The sequence below is a fragment of the Battus philenor genome, unplaced genomic scaffold, assembly GCF_028537555.1.
Source record: "Battus philenor isolate CCGP_79_NKW_IND1 unplaced genomic scaffold, ilBatPhil1.0.hap1 SCAF_27, whole genome shotgun sequence".
In the NCBI taxonomy this organism is placed as follows: Eukaryota; Metazoa; Arthropoda; class Insecta; order Lepidoptera; family Papilionidae; genus Battus; species Battus philenor.
Window position 1 is genome coordinate 9,869,838 of NW_027181690.1, and position 21,534 is coordinate 9,891,371.

The following is a 21,534-nucleotide window of genomic DNA, read 5'->3' on the forward strand; positions in this document are numbered from 1 at the left end:
CCTTCTTTTTAAATATATGCAAGTTTGTTGGCTGTCCAATGCAGAGGAGAAGTTTATTCCAAAGCAGAACACTTTAGACAAGAGAAGAAGAATGAACAGAGCCAGATTTATGCGAAGGATAATATTGCAAAAGCTTATTTGTCAACCGTATATTTCTGTCATGGGATTGGGACAAGAAATTGTAAGGTTGTAGTTAAATTAGAAGGTAAAGTGTTAAACATAAGTAAGGAATAGAATGAAGTTAACCATTTGAGGTACAATCAACGATATCAGAGACGTGGACATATTTCCTTACGTCCACATTACGTAAATATATAACCTGTTGATTTTTAAAAATATATATAGTCCCGCTGAATTTCCTTCGCCTGTTCTTCTCGTGTCTAAAGTACTTCATCAGAACAAGTGGTAGAATCAACTCGTCGTCCACAAATGATCTATTCTATCGTATTTTGAATAATGAATTTTTGAATTTAAATAAATTTCTTGTAATTTTAAACCATACGTTCTTGAGGTACTTGAATCCAATAAGATAATCATTTTGATTCGCTTGCCGTCATTTATACATTTGTTGAGGTCTTCCAATGAAGCTTTTTCATGATTTAAGGCATTCTCATTCCCTATCATCGTATTCCTTAGTCAGAGACAGTGATTTCGAAATCACATCCAACGGAGAGACCAGAGAAATGGGCTTTACTCTTCGAGGAAACTAGAAGACCATTCAAAAATTAATTATTTCGTTCGATAAACAACGAAAAGTTACTCAGAATTTTAAAATACACAATTTTTCAAAATTGTGTACATACTTTTTATGACTCAAGGTATACATGTGTATAATAAAATCCCACAATCAATTTCAGATCTGCCACAGAAAAGATTTAAAGCCAATATAAAAAAAATATTGTTGAAAAAGTATATTACTCTATAGAAAAATACTAGTACGCTAAACAAGCTAATTATTGTCAAGCACTTTTAATAAAACTATATTTGTAAAGAGCAACGGTTGAGTTTCTTGGCGACACTTCTCAGCAGAACTGCCTTCTGAGCTGGTGGTAGCTTCTTGTAGAGAGAACACTGCCGATGTTCATAAACCGTTCGAAAGTGTTAGCACTTTCGAACGGTCTATGCAAGCCTATTCAAATAAAGAATTTTATTTAAAAATTCTATCTGTCAAAACATTTTATCTCTTAAACATGAGATGTTTTGACTCAGATCCAATTACATTAGCTATATTGAGTATAATTTTTTATAACAAAAAACTTGAATAAACTCTTTCTAGTGCAGGATTCATTTATCGCGCAGATGTGTCCAAAATGCAGATAGCTTCGGTTATAAATAACCTTCGTTTCCAGACGGCGCTACGATAAAAAGAAAACAATTTTTCATTGCACGATAGTAATGTAGTTTAAAGAATCATTTACTACACAAACTAAAAATACAAACACATCTGTCTTAGCTAATTTAGCACTACAGTTTTAATTAAAAAAAATTACGAAAATTTGTCAGATGTTTCACGATCAAAAAACAACAATTTTATATATTTACAATGCGTGTACGTCATGCTAAAAACGAAAGCCTGATTTGACTTTATTATGGGGTCTTATGTCTTATAAGTATGTCGTACACAGTTATCAAGTGGTCATGGTAAATGATCTTAAATGAAAAGTAATATAAATAAATGTTATAATAAACAACATACACTTAAAATAAACATAATATTAGAATAAATATGATCTTTATCGTTTTATATTGACGACATTTTGCCGGTTTTCGATAGGAAATTTATTGAGGTCGCTGTCTACCTGTGATCTATATCTGCAATGGCCTTTTTTAAACTACACTTCACGATAAATTTTACTTTCGACCACCAACAAATATTGATATATATGAAAATTCTAAGCACTATTACTGATAAAAATTAACAAGTCACTTTACCTTAGACTCGACAATTTCACGTTGTGTTCACTATCCAGAATATAGATGTAAAAAAGCCGATTTAAAACGTTTAAAACCAAAAGTTGCGGTTTAAAACCCCAAATAAATCTTTTTAAACGGTTTAAAACTCACCTACTAAAATATAAGAACAGTGTTTTTACACATCATTATCGACAATACTTGGTCTTGTGTTAGTTACCTATGCAGTTTATACCTATGTAGGTAAGTATATTACATATAAAGTACTATAATTATAAAGAAACAATATTACATACAATAGATTAAAATATGTACCTAAATCATAAAGAAATTGTGGATAGGAGTTTTGACTTTTATTTTCAAGTAGTTAAGGTCTACTCAAAGGTCCACTCCTCAATTTCTGTTCAAAGAGTTTGCCGACAGAGAGCCACCGCCGACTGCTATGCACACACACACACACACACACACAGTGAATGCCCTCTATTTTACTTGCACATGAAAGAGACAACGTTAGGTATGGTATGTATGTATGGTATGACCAAACCAAGTTAAAATAATATCTCCAAATATTAGACTTATATTAATATTAGACTTAATTGAATAGGAATAGAAGTAATCCGAGTAATTGTTCACAAAAGGCTACTGAAATATAAATATTAAACTTATAATAGGTAGGTATTCGTATTTCGTTTATATTGAATCCAAATTTGTACATTTTTTTACAATACTGGCAACACTGACATGTCCGCACGCAACACGCTATGTATGTGTGTGTGTGGTGTGGAGTAGGCGAGCTGGCAACGTTGCATCTTGACGTCTCTCCGCGTGAGAAGTGCAAGTGTGTGAGTTTGGTTTTAAACCGAATGAAACTGATTGATAAATCTTTTCAAAATAACCAATATAGTTAACTAGGTAATAGTTTTTCAACTTAGCTATATAATGTCTACGCTTGGAATAGATAATGTGTTTATATTTAAGAAAAACATAGTCGTCAACACTAAACGTTTAAAATCGAAAAAAATGGGTTTTTTCGGTTTTAAACGGTTTTTTTCGTTTTAAACCGATTGGTTTAATTCGTTTTAAACCGGCCTTACATCTATAATCCAGAATATACTGAATAAAGACGATCGATTTAAAATTCACTTCAACAAAACTTCAAAAGTTGAAAAACTTATTTAAATATTTACAAGCTCTCCGTGTACAGATGTGAGAGATCTTTTAACAATTCATAGGTCGGCACACAAGAAGGCCTTGTAACTGCTCGGCTTTGAAACAAAAGAAAGTTCCACTTCTACAGGGTGATTAGTTATAGATGTAAAGGTTTAAAGAGATGAACGTATGACTCATTTGTCAATAAAAAATAACAGTTTTTATACCTATTTCAAATCACTTTTACATGATATTTTAAAAATAGTTGCATTATTTTTTTTTCTATGAATGCGATTGGCCAATAATTTCTTAAAGTAAAAAGTCTACATGCACAGATTATTAACTATAATTAATTTTAATAATTATTGTTAATAATCTAATAGAACTTTAAAATCGTACATTCGTATTATATTATCATTACGTTGCTTATTATTTTTTAAACTATTAATTTTTTAATTGTATGTACCATACATTCATTATCACATTTACACATTAACCCTTTTAAAACTTCTACACCTTTAACTAAGATATAAAATATATTGCAATTATTATTATATATTTGCTATATTACATAAATTAAAATATATGACCTTTCTTTGGCGTTTGGGTCTTGGATGGGAATAGATTACATATTTTAATAAAACGTACATTTGTACAATTGTTGACATTACTTTCGAACGATTCGATTTATCATAAATTTTTAGATGACTATATGAGGATCGTTGATGACTTTATTTTATTATTTTATTTATAGTTTATTTTAATCAGCAATACTCGAAATTATTTTAAATTAAATAATTTCATTATTGACTAATTCGAATAGCAATTCGTTATTTTATTTACTATATCTTGTGTATAATTATTTGATCACGAAATTAAATGTTCAGTGCTTCTACAATATACAGATATACATTGTTATAGATGTAAAAACTTTAAAAGGGTAAATATATGGTCATTAGTGTCAACTAATGTATTGTATTTATCCGAATATCAATGATTTTAGAAATAATATTAAAGATATGTAATGTAAAAACGGTGTTGAAATTCGAATTACTACATTTTAAAATTAGTTATTATTTACTATCCGGCTTTGTATGTGTGTTACCATTGTCAAAGTCGCGAAAAGTACTCTGGATACGGGTTTATGCAACTGTGTATCTTTGGGTGACTCCTTTGCTTTACAGTGGGAGTTGATCGGCTAGCTTGACGATGATTTGTCCCTGCAAAACAGTACTGCTAAAATAGCCCTGCAAGGCATAAACCTGTTCCAAGGGTCGTCACAATGACCGGTGTTGCGCTACCCTCATCCAGCATCTTTACTAACCATGTTATCGGTCCACCCGGTGCCTACCTTCCGAAGAGCCCTCCTCATACTACAACTTTCCTTTCTTTAGCATTAAAACGTATATAAGTGCTTTCCAGATGGCTAGGATAGACGACATACGATAGAGATTATTTAGAATCGTTTACTATTTACAATTATAACGATAACATCGACTATCTCATAGCAGGCGTTCTGAATTCAAATCGGCGTTCGAATTTGTATTCGAATGCACAATAACATTTTAAATTTAAAAAGTATTGCGACCGTTATGGCCAGTAACATGGAACGTTTTTATGTGACAGATATTTTTCTTTTAAATATCGGATTATATCAATCGCTTATTCTATATAACTTGATTATACTTAGAAATAACTTAAACATGAGTCGTATCATTCCGCGCTGTTAATTTCTCAAGTATGTTACATATTTTATAACGCAGCCATACTTGCGCTGGCCTCGATATTAAAGTCATATAAATGTGACTAGCGAAAGATGTGGTTATTTAATATTTAATATTCGAATTTAGAATTCTTTATTCAAACTACGATAGACTAGATCTATTACTATATGATAAATTCTTCAAACTTGAGATGAATAGGAGATAGAGACTCAATGGGCCTAAAAGTTTTTTAAAAAGAATATACAGGTACAGTACATATATAGTTCATTATCATAATTTCAGACGAAAGACGTCTATTTCTGGCTTCTTCGATAAAGTAAAATAAAATTACGAATAATTATTTTTTTGGTGCTGGACTGTCACTGCCACCCAAATGGCATTTGTAGATCTCGTGCGTTTGAGGTCGCAGGACATAAAAGGTGCCTTACTGTCTTTCGCACATATCTTCTGTATCCTCACACGTGTGATCTGTGTGAGACAACGGAAGAAGTGTGCGACAGAGAAAGGTAGATATAAATGCGAACTCTTCTAGTTTTGTAGCGCGCAATAATTTATACAGCCAGCTGTCGCTACCACCTCAGCTCGTTCCGCTATATACAACTATTTTACCAGATTGGGATGCGGCCGAGCTTCTAGAAAGTTCCGGTGGACGTTCCATAGAGTGACTTGGCTAAAAGACCTCCACGAGAGGACGACTTGGCTGTCGGTCGTTGATATTATCCTCTTAGCATTCCGACACAAAGGTAGTCGTGAACGCCGTGCTTTGGCTTGGTAGGATGCTATTACCTGGATATATATATAACTTGGTGATATTGTAGCTGCCACTCTTGAACCTTCATATCTTATCATACAATTACTAACCCACGAGTCTCAATCGACGACATACGACGCAAAAACAGAATTATCATCTTATTGACGACGGATTTAAAGGCTTAATTGCGACACGACTATAACTAGTACGTCGCCCGACTGTGGGAAGCTTCGTGACGTCATTGCTAGCCTTGTAATTTTGAAAATAGAAGCAATCGTAACAGCGTTCCGTATGGAATAGCCATGCGGCTAAGGACAGTCTGTGAAGACTCAGCAATCGTTAATTTCATCTATGATGGAGAATCTCTATCTACTCTTAAGGTTCTTCCCTACTCCTTAATGTTCTTTGATCAGTACACCAGTCTCGATAAGTAGAGAGAGAGAATAGAAGAGAATAGTGACTCACTAGTGAGGAAGTAGTGTTGCCAGACTTTTTTGGAGTTTTCCAAATAAGTAATGGTAAAAACAATAAAAATCAATAAATAAATGAAAAAAAAGTACAAAATTATCCAAATTTAAATTAAGTGCGATTTAAAGAGTGAAAAAAATAAGAATTAAAAATAAATATATTGTTAAACAAATGATGAAAATAATATACGTAAAATTGGGGAACTTTATAAGGAAGGTGAAGAATGTGAGGCAATGTATGGAAGGAAAGTATGAATGGGAATGAAAGATATTGTGGAATAAATTAGAGAAAAGAATGAAAGACATTTAAAAGGACGAAAGATGAGTATGGTAATTATTTGAAAAGTTATAATGTAAATAAAGACCCTATCTACCCATGATAGGGGTCAAACGAGAAACCCCATAAACTGGACCAGGAAAAACCTTCGTTGATATTATTTTTAGATCTAGCAACAGGATCTTTCATATTTATCTGAGTCCCAATGAAGTTCTCCTACTCTTTGGGTGGCTTTTATCCCAATAGTGACCATTGACCAAGGCTAATTGGTAACGGTATACACAGGTGTTCCAGGCGTTATCTTCAACGGAGTACCAGACTTCCTGTACGAGACGGAGGTGCTGAGATTGGACCGCGCGCTATGGTTCAGTCCAGACGGTCAGACCCTGATGTACGTGACGTACAACGACAGCCTCGTGCAGCAGCATAAGTATCCTTGGTACGGTCTCGACCAGCAGGAACCGCCTGCGTACCCATCCATCAGAACCTTGAGATATCCAAAGGTGAGTTCACATATATTAAACAGTTGTACATAAATACAACATTATGGTGTTATAGGTGATATTCAAATAAGAAAGAAAAGGACCAATATTTAGCCACTTCCGCACATGCAGTGGCAGTCGTGCAACAAAGTACCAAAGTACCTTATAAGAAGGCTCAAGCTCACCCAGAGACCAATAAAGAGGGTAATGATCATAGCTTGGTTATGAGGTCGAATAAGTCTCTAAGGTAGCTAGAAAAATTATTTAGGTACACGTCGCTCAATCGACAGCATTAGCAATTCTTATAGCACCTTTCCATTGCTTTCATTGCTTGGACGAACATAAAACTATGAGGGTTTCTAACATCCATCTGAGAAGAGTCCAAAACTAACAATCTTTATTTATATCTACATTAATAACTTTCAGGTAAACACGAACAACCCGATGGCAACAGTGTATGTGGTCAGCTTGAAGACTCCGAAGTTCCTCTTCCCTCACGCGATACAGTTCACCCCGCAAGTAGACAAAGGTACTATTGTAATAATTAAAAAAAAAACCTGGAAATCTTTATGTCGGAATGCTGTTACTAAGGACGGCGTCGATAGATGGCGCTCGTAGTCGATAACATCGCGCTATCATCATATAGTATCGTCGGGTAGTCACATAATGGCACCGCTCTAATAAGGATCAACGTAATTTCACGGACCCCTCCGTTCCGTGAACTCATTCCGATGAAGCTGTAAGAACCGCAAGACTAACAGCACTAACATCATACGAGCCAATAGACAATAGAAGGATCAACGTAGTTTGATATGGTCATTTAAAACTCCTGGGCATTAGGAAAGCAAGTATTTTTTTTGTTTAGTCGGACTGTCTATAACCTTTGCCTAGTGTTTGATTGTGTATAATTGAATTTTATTTGACTCTGCCTAAATCACTTTGAAGAAAATTGTGTATATCAAACGCGACTAAGCGATTAGTGCTAAAACAGCTCAACAATTTTGAAAAAAAAAACTAAAAAATATTTATCAGTTGCTTGATTTGATACCGTACGACATCTGGCTATGCAGAAACACAAAAGGCTAATGCAGGGACGCCGTTTTGATACGATTTAAAAGATGAAAGAAGGCCTTCAAGGCTATATAGGAAAAAGACTATTCCGACTTTTTCGAAGACTTGTAAAATGGTTAGCAAAAGTGCCGTTTATCGTACGGGGAATACTTTAAGGTAATGAAGTTTTGAATAATCAATGAAGAATTTACATTTTATAAATAAATTCATCTTACTTTTTTATCACAGTCTTAAATTATATTTTAATTGGGTACATAAGACGAGGACGTTTTACGCTATACTTACCGATCCATAGTTCTTGTATTATTTAATTTTACTTAAAAAGCCTTAATAGAACTAAAAATGTATATGTTAAACATGATTGACAACAAGACTCCAAAACGAAACGCATTTACCCCGTCATTTTATTATACCTGCTTACCCTGTTTACATAACAGGGTGGTACGTACGTTGGACGAGCTGGTTAAGTGAGAAGCAGATCGGTGTTCTGCTGCTGAACCGTCCGCAGAACGTCTCCATCATCAGCATGTGTAGCGCTGTCCATTACAACTGTCAAGACGTAAGTTCATAACAGAGTATTATGATATACAGTATGATTGGTTATAGATGTAAAAACTTTAAACGTGTGATAATGTACACTTATTTCCATCATATATAAAATGATCACTTTGAAATATGTTTCATCAGTTTTTTTTTGTTTGCAGGGATAGATTGTAAACAACAATTAATTTTAATATGTAGTAATTACTATATTATCATTACATTATTTATTATTTCAGAAACCATTGATTTTTGGATAGTCTATTATATATTTACGCCTTTTAAACTTTATCACTTATGACCAATCACTTCGTAGAGGCAGATCGATCAAAAATATATTATCGTACACAAAACTGCCTTTGTTATTATATTTTGGAAATACAAATAATGGGTTTAATAAAACATATGTGTGATAATTGTTCTCGGTTTAAGCGAAGTAAATGGTTATCGTGTATTTCTTTTTTTAGTATTAAAATGAAACTGAGTGGCTCAATTTGTCGTAAACCATTACAGTAAATTTAGGTCATATTTAAAAAAAAAACTAATATAGTAGAAAATGTTTAAAACTTCTTTTTACTTTTCTAATACAAATCACGCAGTGAGCTAAAATAAAATGTGTGTAAAAACCAAAAAAAAAACGCATGTTAAAATCTAAACAAACCAAAAATATCGTTAATCTTAAATATTACAATGAAAATATAATTCAAATTAAAATTCAAAATATATTGGTATTCTATTATCGGCTTGTACAGATATTCCGTGACGAATCCGACGGTACGCGCTGGTCAGGACTGGGAGCAGATCCAGTGGAAGAAGACTGCGGATGGTGTGGAGGGGGCGCGCTGGTGGGAGGCCCCGCGGGGATCTTCACCTCGGCACCTATCACCGATCAGGGCGGCATCTGGCGGCACGCGATACAACTGACCACAGAGACCAGGATCACTCTGACCCAAGGGAACTTTGAAATCACTCAGCTAATCGGATGGGACGAGAGGAGGAGATATTTGTGAGTATTACCTCTTTGAAGACTAAAATTTTTTTTGTTAAGTTAATATATAGTAAGTTAGAAGTGACAGTAGGCAAGCCGCATAGCGCATACAACAGGTGGCCCAGGAGCCTTGTAATGCATTTTGGTGAGCTTGTTTATTTAACGGCTTAATTTTTTTTAGTTTCGTATATTTATTATACTTTCTCCTTTCTTTTTTCACAATTTCTTTTTCATTTTCCTTACATCCTTCACATTTTCTTTCATTCGTCACCTGTTTTCCCTCGTCTACATTCCTGGTAGCGTTTGGTTTTTGTTACAGCATCTTTTAATTTTTTTACCAATTTCAATTTAAAATCTTTATTTGTGCTTTTTCTTTTATTTATTTATTTATCACTGATATAAAACATGAAAATTATTTAGGTACTCATGAACAAATGAATTAAATTTTCTTTGACAGGTACGTGATCGGAACAGCACCGGAGAGAGCTGGAGAACGGCATGTGTACAGAGTGGTGGTACCAGCGGACGGTAGCTGGCCACCACCACCACATTGCCTGACCTGCGCAGGCGCATCTCCCGCGCCTGACTCACCACACGCGACCGTCACCGAACCCGTCGTAGACGAAATGGTGATCACATTTTATTTATCATCATCATTTCGGTAGAAAGAGATCCACTGCTGAACATAGAACTGCTTTATATTAGCAATGAGACTATTGCTACAACTGTGATTTAAAAGAAAGATAGTTAATACTGGTTTGTAATAAATCATCGTATGATAAGTGCTTCTAAACGATTACAATCATCATCATATCACTCACAAGACGTCGGCTGGTGAATATAGGACTCTCCCATAGTTTTTTAAAAGTTCCGATTGAAAACTGCTTGCATCCAGGGTTACCTTGTGGGTGGACATCGTATACCGCGCTTACCGGTTCGCGGTCTTTACAATTTTAAACTCAATGTATTTACAACTCCTTACTTTCTTTCCATTACTAATTCTTTCGTTCACCTAGTGGAGGCCTATTCACGCCACATCTCTTGGTCGCCAACCACCATTTAATTGATTCTTTGTACGATCAAACCGTAATTCAAACGATGTTGAAACGACATACTTTGTTACCATGTATGAACAAAAAGTTTATTTTTGCAGGAATATGAGAATTCTACTTCTCTACCAGCATGGCCTACTTCCACCGTTTTGCCGCATGTATCCCATGAGAACGACACGCTGCCCACCGTATGTCTCTACAATCGAGTCATATTCAGCAAAAACTTCTCTTACTACGTTCAGGTATGTTAAGTATTGTTACGTATTGTAATTGTGCAAATCAGAAGTTTCAGGCGAGGTAGCTCGAAGACAAACAGAGACCATGGAACGGTAAGTGCAGCGAAGACCGTCCACTCGGACAGATGACTTTATTAAGAACGTCGCAAAACGACTAAAAGAGATATGAGAAGGTCTATTTCCTGTAGTGGGTTTCATAGGTAATTATGTCGTGTCTCTTCATTTCTATTTTGTTTTAGACTAAACTTTAAACAATCGTTGCATACTGACTACCAACCGCAAACGCAAAACACCGCCACGATAATATCTTTTATACTTTTCACATTTTGTATGGACTCTGTACTTTTCATTAATTTTGTATGGACTCCATACTTTACATACATTTTGTATGGACTCTATACTTTACATACATTTTATGTAGACTCTGTACTTTTCATACATTTTGTATGAACTATTTACTTTACATACATTTTGTATGGACTCGCCAAACACGGTGAATGCTTGTGACCACTACATGCTACAAATCTCCGTTGTTCGATTCTTGTGGTCTACCACACGCCTATCGCTCGATTTTTCGTCTCTCCCTCTCTCTTTTCACCTCACAATCAATTCAGATAAAAAAATTTCCGTCAGTATCGAAGGTCTATGCTCCTGCCACTTGTAGCACCTTCCAGCTTCTGCTTTTACTTTTGGCCCGTTTGCTGCGATCTTCTTTTTGGTTTTGGTAGAGAAATCTTCATTATTTTACCTACGCTGATTCTAACAGCTTGTACTCTATATAAGTAAATAAAAAATTACATGGCTCAGTTTTTAATTAAGCTTATCTCTTTACCAGGAGTGTCTGGGTCCTGGACCACCTGCAACATTCCTGTGCTCAGCTAACGGAGTGCGTCGGTCCGTACTCTGGGATGGCCAGCCTTTGCGCCAAAAGTTCGCTGCCCTCGCCACGCCGCAGTTCAAGGTCTTCAGGGTTGAGGTGAGTCGCGTAGACTTCACGGCTTATTGGTTTTATGGTCAATACTACTTTAAAATCCAAATTTTTAAGAACTTTAAGAAATATCCTAGTTCTTCTTTATTGAGGATACCATATATGTATTATAGCGTATTTCGCTATTTCAATAATTGAGAACGAAATACCTTATTGTTTGCTCAAAATTGTATCAAAACAAACATCTAAAATATATTATTGCCATCATCATTTTAGGTGTAAAAATTCCGCTGGTGGACATTACCCCCCTTAGAGATTATTAATAGGATTGGTTGAAAGGGACAACCGTGAAGATGGACGTCCTAAGCTCTGTTTACTGGTCCTCAGTCATTGGTCTGGTCTAGTCCAGTACTCTGAATGCTTGTAGCCTGTCCACCACCATTTCAACTTACCAATCTACTAGGCTATGATAGTTATTGAATGGTACTCTTATTATAGTAAGAAATGTCAAATGGATCCAGGTCGCTTTCTACCAGTATTATAGGTAATCTATGTGGGTGGCTTATGTTCAGCGGTGAACATCCTACGTCTGAATTGATGATGATATTGAGAGGAATGGGGGAATATAGTACTATACATAATTTAGTACTTACTTTTATGAGTGCTTTAATTTTATATTTTGCCTGAACACGTTTTTTTGAAAGCAAAGTATACTGCGATCGTAGATCATAGATTCGGTTCTCAGGATACGACATCAAAATTTTACAGTATTGCCACTACCAATTCAAAAGTTTCCAGAGGAGTGGCAGCAGCATCCTCTGAGTACTATAATACCACACTGCGATCGCAACCCACCTACCAAGCATGGCGATCATGGCATATCCCCATATCTTTGGGGAAAGCCTATACCTTGCATTAGATATCTCTGGGCAGAAACTATGACGACATTTTTTATATATAACTATATATAACATAGATGCGTAAAGACAGATCCAGTGATAAGGTAAATAAATATAAAAATCAATTTATCTTTATGCTACCCAGGTTCAAGCGCACCGCGAAGCAAGAGTCCGTCTGTTGCTACCGCCTGGACTGCGAGAAACCGATGACCTACCTTTACCGCTAGTTCTACATGTGTGAGTTTGAACTCTATATATAAGCCATACACAGATTTAGTTTCAAGTGACAGTATAAAAAATGCTAAGATTCTAATATTGTTTCAACTGACAAGAATACGGATGCGTTATTATTTTGTGTCTCAGAACGTAACTTTTAAAGTCATGTAAACGCATGCTTATTTTTTGTAGTTTTTGTCTCTACAATGATCATTCAGTGTCTTTCAGATATAAAAAAAATGCGATTGATATTTCAATAAACGGAGATGTGATACTGCGCAGAATAATAAATTACTATACCTGAATAACACAGCACAGCTATTTGTTCGTATAGTTTAGAAGTTAGGTCGGCAGCTGGTTACTAATAATATTATTCTCTTCTTTTCTTGTCATCGTCATTTCAGGCACAGGAAGTCCACTTTTGGACATAGACCTCCTTAGATTTCCGGAACTGTAGAAAGCAGATTGCATCTGGTGTCTTCCGACGACTTCTTATTTTACTTAATTAAAGTTCCAAATATGTCATGCTTCAGGTCAGCAGAACCAGGTGGACAGTTGGTGACGGAGCGCTGGAAACCTGGATGGAGCTGGTACTTGGCTGCAGCGAGGAACTTCATCGTAGCTGAGATTGATGCGAGGGGCTCTGGAGGACAGGTAAACTAACCTACCCCTGGGTTTGAGCACATTTAATTAATTCATCATCACTTATATTTTTTTCATAGGCCTAGTTCATGTTACATATATCATTATAAGAAATAAATGTAATATAATAATAAAGACTTTCCTAGATATCAATATGTAATTTTAGTCGGAATATTGTGACTTCTGACTGTGCCAATAGATGGCGCCAGTAGTAGATTGCATTATCATGTCAGATACGTTTCTTAGGGCGGCCGCCCGCCCTAGGCTCCGCGTATAGCGAACGTGGCTGCCATGCTAAGCCGCACATTTACATTCATCACACTACACTCTATAATATTAACAACTTTTTCCATTAATAAATGATTATGGAACTTTTTGAACGATTCGTGCTCTTCTTCTTTACAGGGTGAAGAGCTAAGGACAGAAATATATCAGAAGCTACTATCAGTTGATGTCGAAGATCAAATAGCTGTGCTCTCGTAAGTGTTGATTTAGTTAAGGAAATGATACATCGTCACGTATTACTTCATCACCACAGTCTAATCATCGTTTTCGTTGCTTCAACTTATTTAAGTTATCGACAATATAGTAACCGACGAGGCTTGAGAACGTACATCGCGGGTTCAATCTTATACAACTCACACTCTGTGCATTAATTATATAGGATTGCCACTGCTCACAGACAGGTTTCAAGAAAATGGGAAGCAGCGTCCTTTGCATACCATAATACTACACTATGATCGCCAATATATATATATATATATATATATAATATCTCTATCATATCTAATATAATATCTCTAGGGGAGACCTATGTCTTACCGTGGCCATATATCGGCTGTACAGAAGATACATATATGTATATATATATATATATGTGTGCGTGTAACATGACCAATGGATCAAATGTGGCCCTGGTTTGTGTGACTTGTATAAGTTTAATTTAAGTTAATGGTAATAATGTATTTTTGTGTGACTTAAATACATTATTACCATTTATTCATATTCATAAAACCCTCATGTGTTCAGTAATTTTCAATAGCATGGCTGATGTGAGAACTAAAGTTTTTTCAATATCAGAAATTAATAATACAATGTGACGTTTAGGCTTTAGCTGAATACTATGGCATCTATATCGTGTAACCGCAGTTTATAATTCTGGGAAGGAATATTTTTTAATAAAGATAAATATTAACATTAGTGCTTGTAAAATAAAAAGCCACATAACATGTAATTCTCCGGCCAGTGAAAATTTCAAATACCAATATATGTTAAAACATGTAAAAAAATATAACTACGCGAATCGCAACCTTAAAAGTGTTTTCTTTAGTTTATTATCTAAGTATTTACGATTCTTATCAGCAGACAATAGTCATCGGTTATGTTCAGAAAGCTATTACTTTACATATTGTCTTGTCCTAGAAAAGTCAAACCGGATTCTATTAGCGTACCTTGTTTTCATTATTAATATTTTTGTTTGTGTATTTATATATATGTCATTGTAGTGTGAAATAATTATTATGCAGGTACCTTCGAGACAATCTAAAAATGGTGGACGGGGCGCGTGTGGGGGCGTGGGGGCGAGGTTACGGAGGCGGTGCTGCTGCAGGGGCAGGCGCTGGCGATGCTCGTAACGTGACGCGCTGCTTGGCTGCCATTGCACCCCTTGCCGATCTTCGTCGCCACAGTTAGTATACAACCTTTTCTTATGCCAGACGCAAGTTTGGGGACGGGTAAATCTTCTGGATAAACATAGAATGCACCCAAGAGTAAACTTCTTATAACGTGTCCTTGTGCTCAGATATTCCATGAGGCAAGCGACCAAAGAATCGGGGGACTATCAAACTGGTTGAATTATATATATAGCCTTGGCCAAAGCACCCAAAGAATCCATCGAGTTAAGAATCCGCAGAGTAAATAGATTTCACTTCAAACCCTATAGTTTATTTAGTTCCAAACTTTAAATTTTAACTACCACCGCAAAACTATGAACTGGAAGAAGTTACTATTTATAACCAGTTCAGAGCTTCTCTTGAGAACGAATCGGAAACTTACAGATCCATAGCAGAACAAAGGTCACTGACGTAGCTCAAAGAATATCTTGTCTTATGTGCCAATTGGTCGGTAACATCGCTCGTGTAAACGACGACTGTTGGTGTCTCGAGTGGCGACCACGGGCTGGTAGATACGGTGTGAGTAGGTCCCCCAGTTACGGCCGACTCAGTTAAGGCCGCGGGAAGCCGATGTTCGGGAGAGGACTATGGCTTGGACAACTATCAACATGATGATGATGATGATTAGCCTTTTAAAGCGCTCCTCTACGTAGTGCTACGTATAGCTACGAACTGCTACGAATTGCTACGCGAATAGATATTGTAATTTCTTATGAACTTGAGTTCAATTCGTAGTCGCATTTTTCTAAATATAAGATTTTTTAATTTTATGGTGGTATTTTAAATGTGAAACGTACACTTCCCAAAAATTTCGAATGTTAGAACTAAAGAAAATATAATTATTTAATAATAAAATATAAAATGTGCTTCAGTGAGAGGCAATCACAAAACACACAGAGACAAATACAAAATAACAAAATAAAAACTACTCAAAATAACCAAAAAGAGATTATTTCTAAAAAAAATATTTAGTAATTTAAAAACTTAGTAGGTAAATACTATTCTACAACAAACCATGTTTAATCATGAGTTAATGACTGTTATAATAACTATTACCAATATTAATAGCAATTATAATTTTAAAATTAATCAAAATAAATTCAAAAACAAAACCTTAGTGCGCAGTAAAAGTAACAGCGCCATCTAGTGACAAGTACCTGATATGTTATTAAAATAGATTATGGATAAACAATATTATTGTGTAGACTCATACTGGACGGAACGGTATGGAGGTGCAGCAGCTGGAGGCGCTGGTGGCGCGGTGTGGCGACGAGCTGGTAACCTGCCACCTCGTCGCGTGCTACTTGCACATGCAACGGCCGACGAGCGAGCTCCACCTGCGCATGCGCTCGCCCTTGCACGTGCACTTGTACGTGCACAAGCACTCTACACTCACCAGGTAGACACTCATATTTATGATTCAATAAATGTTTCGCCATATGGACGTCGCGACAATTGGTTATAGATATGAAAACTTTGTCGGCGCGAGACGCGGGATATACAGGGTTGCACCAAGATGCAGAGTGCATAGTTAGAGGCCAGTCTCGCGCCGGCGCGAGATGCTTACTGGCCAATTTTTATGAACCAATACGACGCTGGCATCGTGCGAAGTAACATGCTAACGTGTCTGCACTACGCTTGAACGTTTTAACTTCGTTGATGTACCATTGGTTTTTAGTTATCTTTTATAAATATTTTTATCGCGCTTGCAATATGAGAACGAGAAAGCGTCCTTCACGTACCAAAAAACGGACCCGGCACTGATAGAGAGAATTCCTTTCGTAGTGCCAATCTCGCGCCGTTGCGTGATATTTTTGATTTCTTTTTTTTTTCCATTTTCATTACCTTGTTTATGCAAAATCGTTTCAAACATAACTAATAAAATATAAAGTTGATTTCCGACAGCCTCATGTTCAAGACAGGCCAGTTGGATCCCCTTATACACGGGTCAATGTTTTAAAAAATAACGTAATTATATTAAAGTAAGAGAAATCATTTTAAAAATTCGGATTACTACATATTAAAATTTATAATTGTTTACTATCTCTTTCGCACACTTTGTACTGTCAGAAGTTATTAGTAAGGCGTATTTCAATAGATAACTAAATAAATTTTAGAGCAAGTTTTTCGAAAAATATGTAAAATCTTCGAAACTTCTTGCTGGCAAATGAGGTATACATTCACCCTTTTACAGCTTTTACACCCAATGATCCTGTATATGATCATATTTTGAAAAGTTGTTTCTCACTTTGAATCTCTCTCTCTCTCTCTCTCTCTCTCTCTCTTTCTCGCTCAATTTGACATAAAAAAATTAACCGGACACAGCCCAGCGGATATGCAAATTTAAATGGCAGTAAACACATATCGCGGAAAACATAGCTAATGGTGCCTTACGACAGGCGACATAAGGCTTCTCCATATAAGTAGAACAAACAACCTTGTTAAGGTTGTTAGGACTATACCAGGTACAGAACACTTCTAACCGGATTCTTTGGAAATATATGAGAAACTCAAATTTCTAATAGACATTCTACAGCTGAAATGATAATGATATATATAAACTGCAAGACAGGCCTCCCCCAAAGATGTCTAAGTGGGGACGTACCATAATCGACACGTTTGGTACGCTGGTTGGCGTGTGATATTATGGTACGCAGAGGGCGCTGCTGTCAACCTCTGGTAATTTGTTTCTATGCAGTGACAATCCTATATAATCATTGCATGAAGTGTTAATTAAGATTGTATCCCGGGAATCGAACCCGTGATGTGATCTGCAATTGCAACCTTCACCACTGGACTGCCAATGCTCGTTATATATATAACATCGATAATCATATAGCAGTATGACATAGCAATTTTGTGTTGGATATCGAAATATTAATAATTTATAGCTTTTAATGGTTCTTTTTATAAAATATTTTATATAATTTTAGGTGTATCCCGACGAAGGCCATAACTTCGAGCGTTCATATATCCACCTTCATAAAACAATGGAGCAGTTCTTTGACGAATGTTTCGGCCCGGTGGAGTTAGCTGACTGGGACGCCGGCGGCGTCGGAGGCCTATTTCCCTTCCGCGACTAACTGTCAGCTCAAGCAAATATGAAATTAACGTGAGAAAACTAAACTATCTTTGCAAACATACGCATCGACGTCAGATCTGTTTATATATATATCGGCTTAAATAACAATCAAAATGTCAGTTTGACAACTGTCATTTGTAGTACACAGATAAAAAAACTGAAAATGCGCGCCTCAATTACAATATGGAGCGTAAAAATTTAATATACCTTACCTTTTAAAAATATATAAGCATTTAAATAAATTCTCAGTGTTGTAACAAATTTGCGTTGGATTGCTATATGGAAAATATATTAAAAGATATATAGCTACATTTAAATGAATTAATATGTCAAAATGGCGTCTAGTCTCGAAAATATTTAAGAAACGTTTTAAAGACATTCATGACATAAAAATCGATATAACTTGAAGGATTAGATGATATTAAGAAATGTTTTTTTAGAACAAAATAAAAATATTAAAACGTCTACATAAATAATAAATAAATGAAAAGAAAATTAAAATTATATACCGATGCCAATATATTACAATCACGTGACATGTATTTTCAACGCCCTCTATGAACACTTAATAAAAACACTTATGGCGTGTAAATCAGAAATTTATAAATATACAGCAAATAGATTATTATATAATTGTAATAAGAAGTAATTTTACTATACAAAATATTTATATATACTTTATAATTTATTAGTTATCAGAAACGACAGTTTGAAAGTAAAATAAATACAAAAATAATAGAAAAATTGAACTATAGACTATTAAAATTAGTTGAAACATTATTAATTATACGCAAATCGTAATAGACACTTTAAGTTTACCGGTATGTCATTTAAAAATTACTTTGTGCCTATTATATATATTATATATTATGTAATATTTATAAATTCTTAAAAAAATAACTTTGGATATTTAAATAAATTACTGCCAAAGTTTTATCATTGTTTATTCTAAATTAATGATACTGTAGATTTATTTTACAATAATATACAAATTCTTTTTTATTTGTATTGTTATATTTATTGTAAGACGCGTTAAATTTAGAGAGTTAATATGATCTGTTAAGCCTAATTACACGTGTTAAAATATATCGTCAAGATAAATAATAATAAATGAAATAAATAAAAAATCGTAATAAAAATATCGATGTTAATAATTAATAGAATATATTTAAATTATATTAACACATCGTCTGTGAATAATTTTTATTATTATTAATTGATTACTTTAATTTTACTTATGTACACAACTGTTATAATAAATATATAGCGTTTTAACAAATGATACAAATGTGTAGTATTTGACGTTTGTATAAAAAAAAAGAAAATTTTTCACAGACAATGTATGTATAAGGAGTGGTAGCTCCCGAGAAATTTTCTTATGATTATTATAAGAGATAAAAATTCTATATTTTAGTGTAAATGTATCAAAACCAATTTAACTATATATTTCTATGTCGCTTTAAATGTCATCGTAAATCAGAGTTAGTTTTAAATAACGAAATCCTTAAATGTTGGACATTTTATCTCTACATTCTATATGTGTGCTAACGTAGATAACTGTGAAGAATATATTTAGAGCTATATATACTTGTAGAAATGAAAAATAGCAATATAAAAATCATGTTAAATTCATCTAAGCATTTAGGTGCTAAATAAATAGCAGTCGATGGAACTACAACCGCTATTTCAGCTATATTTCGTAGCTTTAAATATAAAACAAGCTATTTTTTATTTTTTTCACTTTTTTCTTAAGGAACAATTAGTTTTACTTTTGCCATAGTCCTTTTTATATTGAAAAATACAATGGCAAAGCAACTAGATCATTTTATTATGCTGTGATTGATTTTAATTATAACAGCCACCATCGAAAAGTGCTATATTAGATAGCAGCAGCGAAGGTTAAATAATAATTTGTTACTCCGATATTTTTGTTCTAAATTCAATTGTAGTCAATCATATGTAAATATTATTTTTGTTTTTTTTTTTATACAAGTTTTATTAATAGGTTATAAAATATTTTTGTTGATATTTTAAATAATTTTCGTTTATTAGTAATATCAAAGAGCTAATTTGTGTAGTAATGAGAAGTATTTGCTATTCTAGTCATTGTAATATTTGTATAATTTAAGACAAAACGTGATAGAATCATACTTTTTTTAATTTCTATTATAACCTCTTCTGTTTAAACGTCACGATGTTTTGTTTAGAAATTTTGTGTCATTTAAAATGATATATAGACTTCAACTTATATAGACGATTATATATATTTTTATACCATGAAATAAAATTTTAAGCGGTTCGTTATATATATGCGAACTGAAGGTTTTAATTAACAAATTTCAAAATTAAAATCTCGTTCGATTAAATTACTTCTCTCTAATTAGAAGTTAAAATTATGTTTGTAAATATTATAATCCTATATCCTTGTAGATTGCTTATAGATAAAATCTTCATGCCAACCAACATTAACAAAGAAAGTTCTAGTTCTCTAATCTATGTGAATTAGAACACTACTGCAAGGTCAGCCGAATGGGTGTTCCATATGGAATACTACTATTTTCACGAAAGGTACGCTATAGCGACGTTTTTCAACGCGTCATGTGTTATATGGCGGTTGTTCTCTATTCATTCAAAGCGTGCCGTCGAAATTGGGGATTTTTTCGTTATGTTACGTTAATGAAAGAAGAATTTACATTTTGAACAAAATAACCTCACTGTTTGATCACTGTATTCACTTCAGGAAAGTTATGAGAAAAGTAACATTTATAACCATAATTCCGATTGGAAAGATACTTAGGAACTGTCCGTGTATTGTTTCGGGAGACAAACTGCGCATGCGCGGCATGTTCGAATCACCAATCGTTGGCTGTCACCTTGCATAAGAGCCGACTCGTGATTGGCTCTTGCGATGCAACACAGAATCCAACCAATCCGCGAGTCTCATTCAGCCGTGTCGACTTTTGGGGCTGCCGCATTACAAGAAGTATTAATTTTACTAAGGTCTAGATTTTTTAATTATTTATCTTACATTTTTCAGACATAATTATAACAAACATCAGACATAATTATAACAAACATAAAATATTCTCTTTTTTTCAAGACAACGACTTAGTTACATTTATTTATTCAAACTCCTCTAATGAATTGACAAGAGGCTAATATTAAAGAATATCTATATCTTTGCTATCATATCAAAACTCTGAGAGTATTTCATCATAGTATCTTTTATTATATAACATGACCAAGCTTCGTATATTTTCATGTATATCTAGATGATTTATTTCATCTATTCGTTTTTTTTCTATACGGCTCAATCTTCGTTATTATTTTCATAAATATATGTTTAATGTAAGTGATATATATATGTGTATGTTAGTCATTATTCCATATACACACAAGATGTGTTTGTGAAATGTTCATTAAATGGATACGTTGTTTATTTACGT

General features: G+C 34.3%; 1 protein-coding gene across 1 annotated transcript in view; it reads left to right on the plus strand.

The window, feature by feature from the left end:
- LOC137925562 (inactive dipeptidyl peptidase 10) overlaps positions 1-18,119 on the plus strand; it is a 199,891-nt gene extending 181,772 nt beyond the window's left edge. The window contains exons 6-18 of the mRNA XM_068769026.1: positions 6,565-6,782; positions 7,188-7,290; positions 8,270-8,391; positions 9,125-9,378; positions 9,818-9,989; positions 10,514-10,654; positions 11,484-11,624; positions 12,621-12,712; positions 13,225-13,345; positions 13,739-13,812; positions 14,860-15,020; positions 16,212-16,405; positions 17,940-18,119. Coding sequence (XP_068625127.1) covers positions 6,565-6,782; positions 7,188-7,290; positions 8,270-8,391; positions 9,125-9,378; positions 9,818-9,989; positions 10,514-10,654; positions 11,484-11,624; positions 12,621-12,712; positions 13,225-13,345; positions 13,739-13,812; positions 14,860-15,020; positions 16,212-16,405; positions 17,940-18,089 — 1,943 coding nt within the window. The 3' untranslated portion in view covers positions 18,090-18,119. The remainder of the gene's footprint in view (positions 1-6,564; positions 6,783-7,187; positions 7,291-8,269; positions 8,392-9,124; positions 9,379-9,817; positions 9,990-10,513; positions 10,655-11,483; positions 11,625-12,620; positions 12,713-13,224; positions 13,346-13,738; positions 13,813-14,859; positions 15,021-16,211; positions 16,406-17,939) is intronic.
- Positions 18,120-21,534: the final 3,415 nt, after the last annotated feature.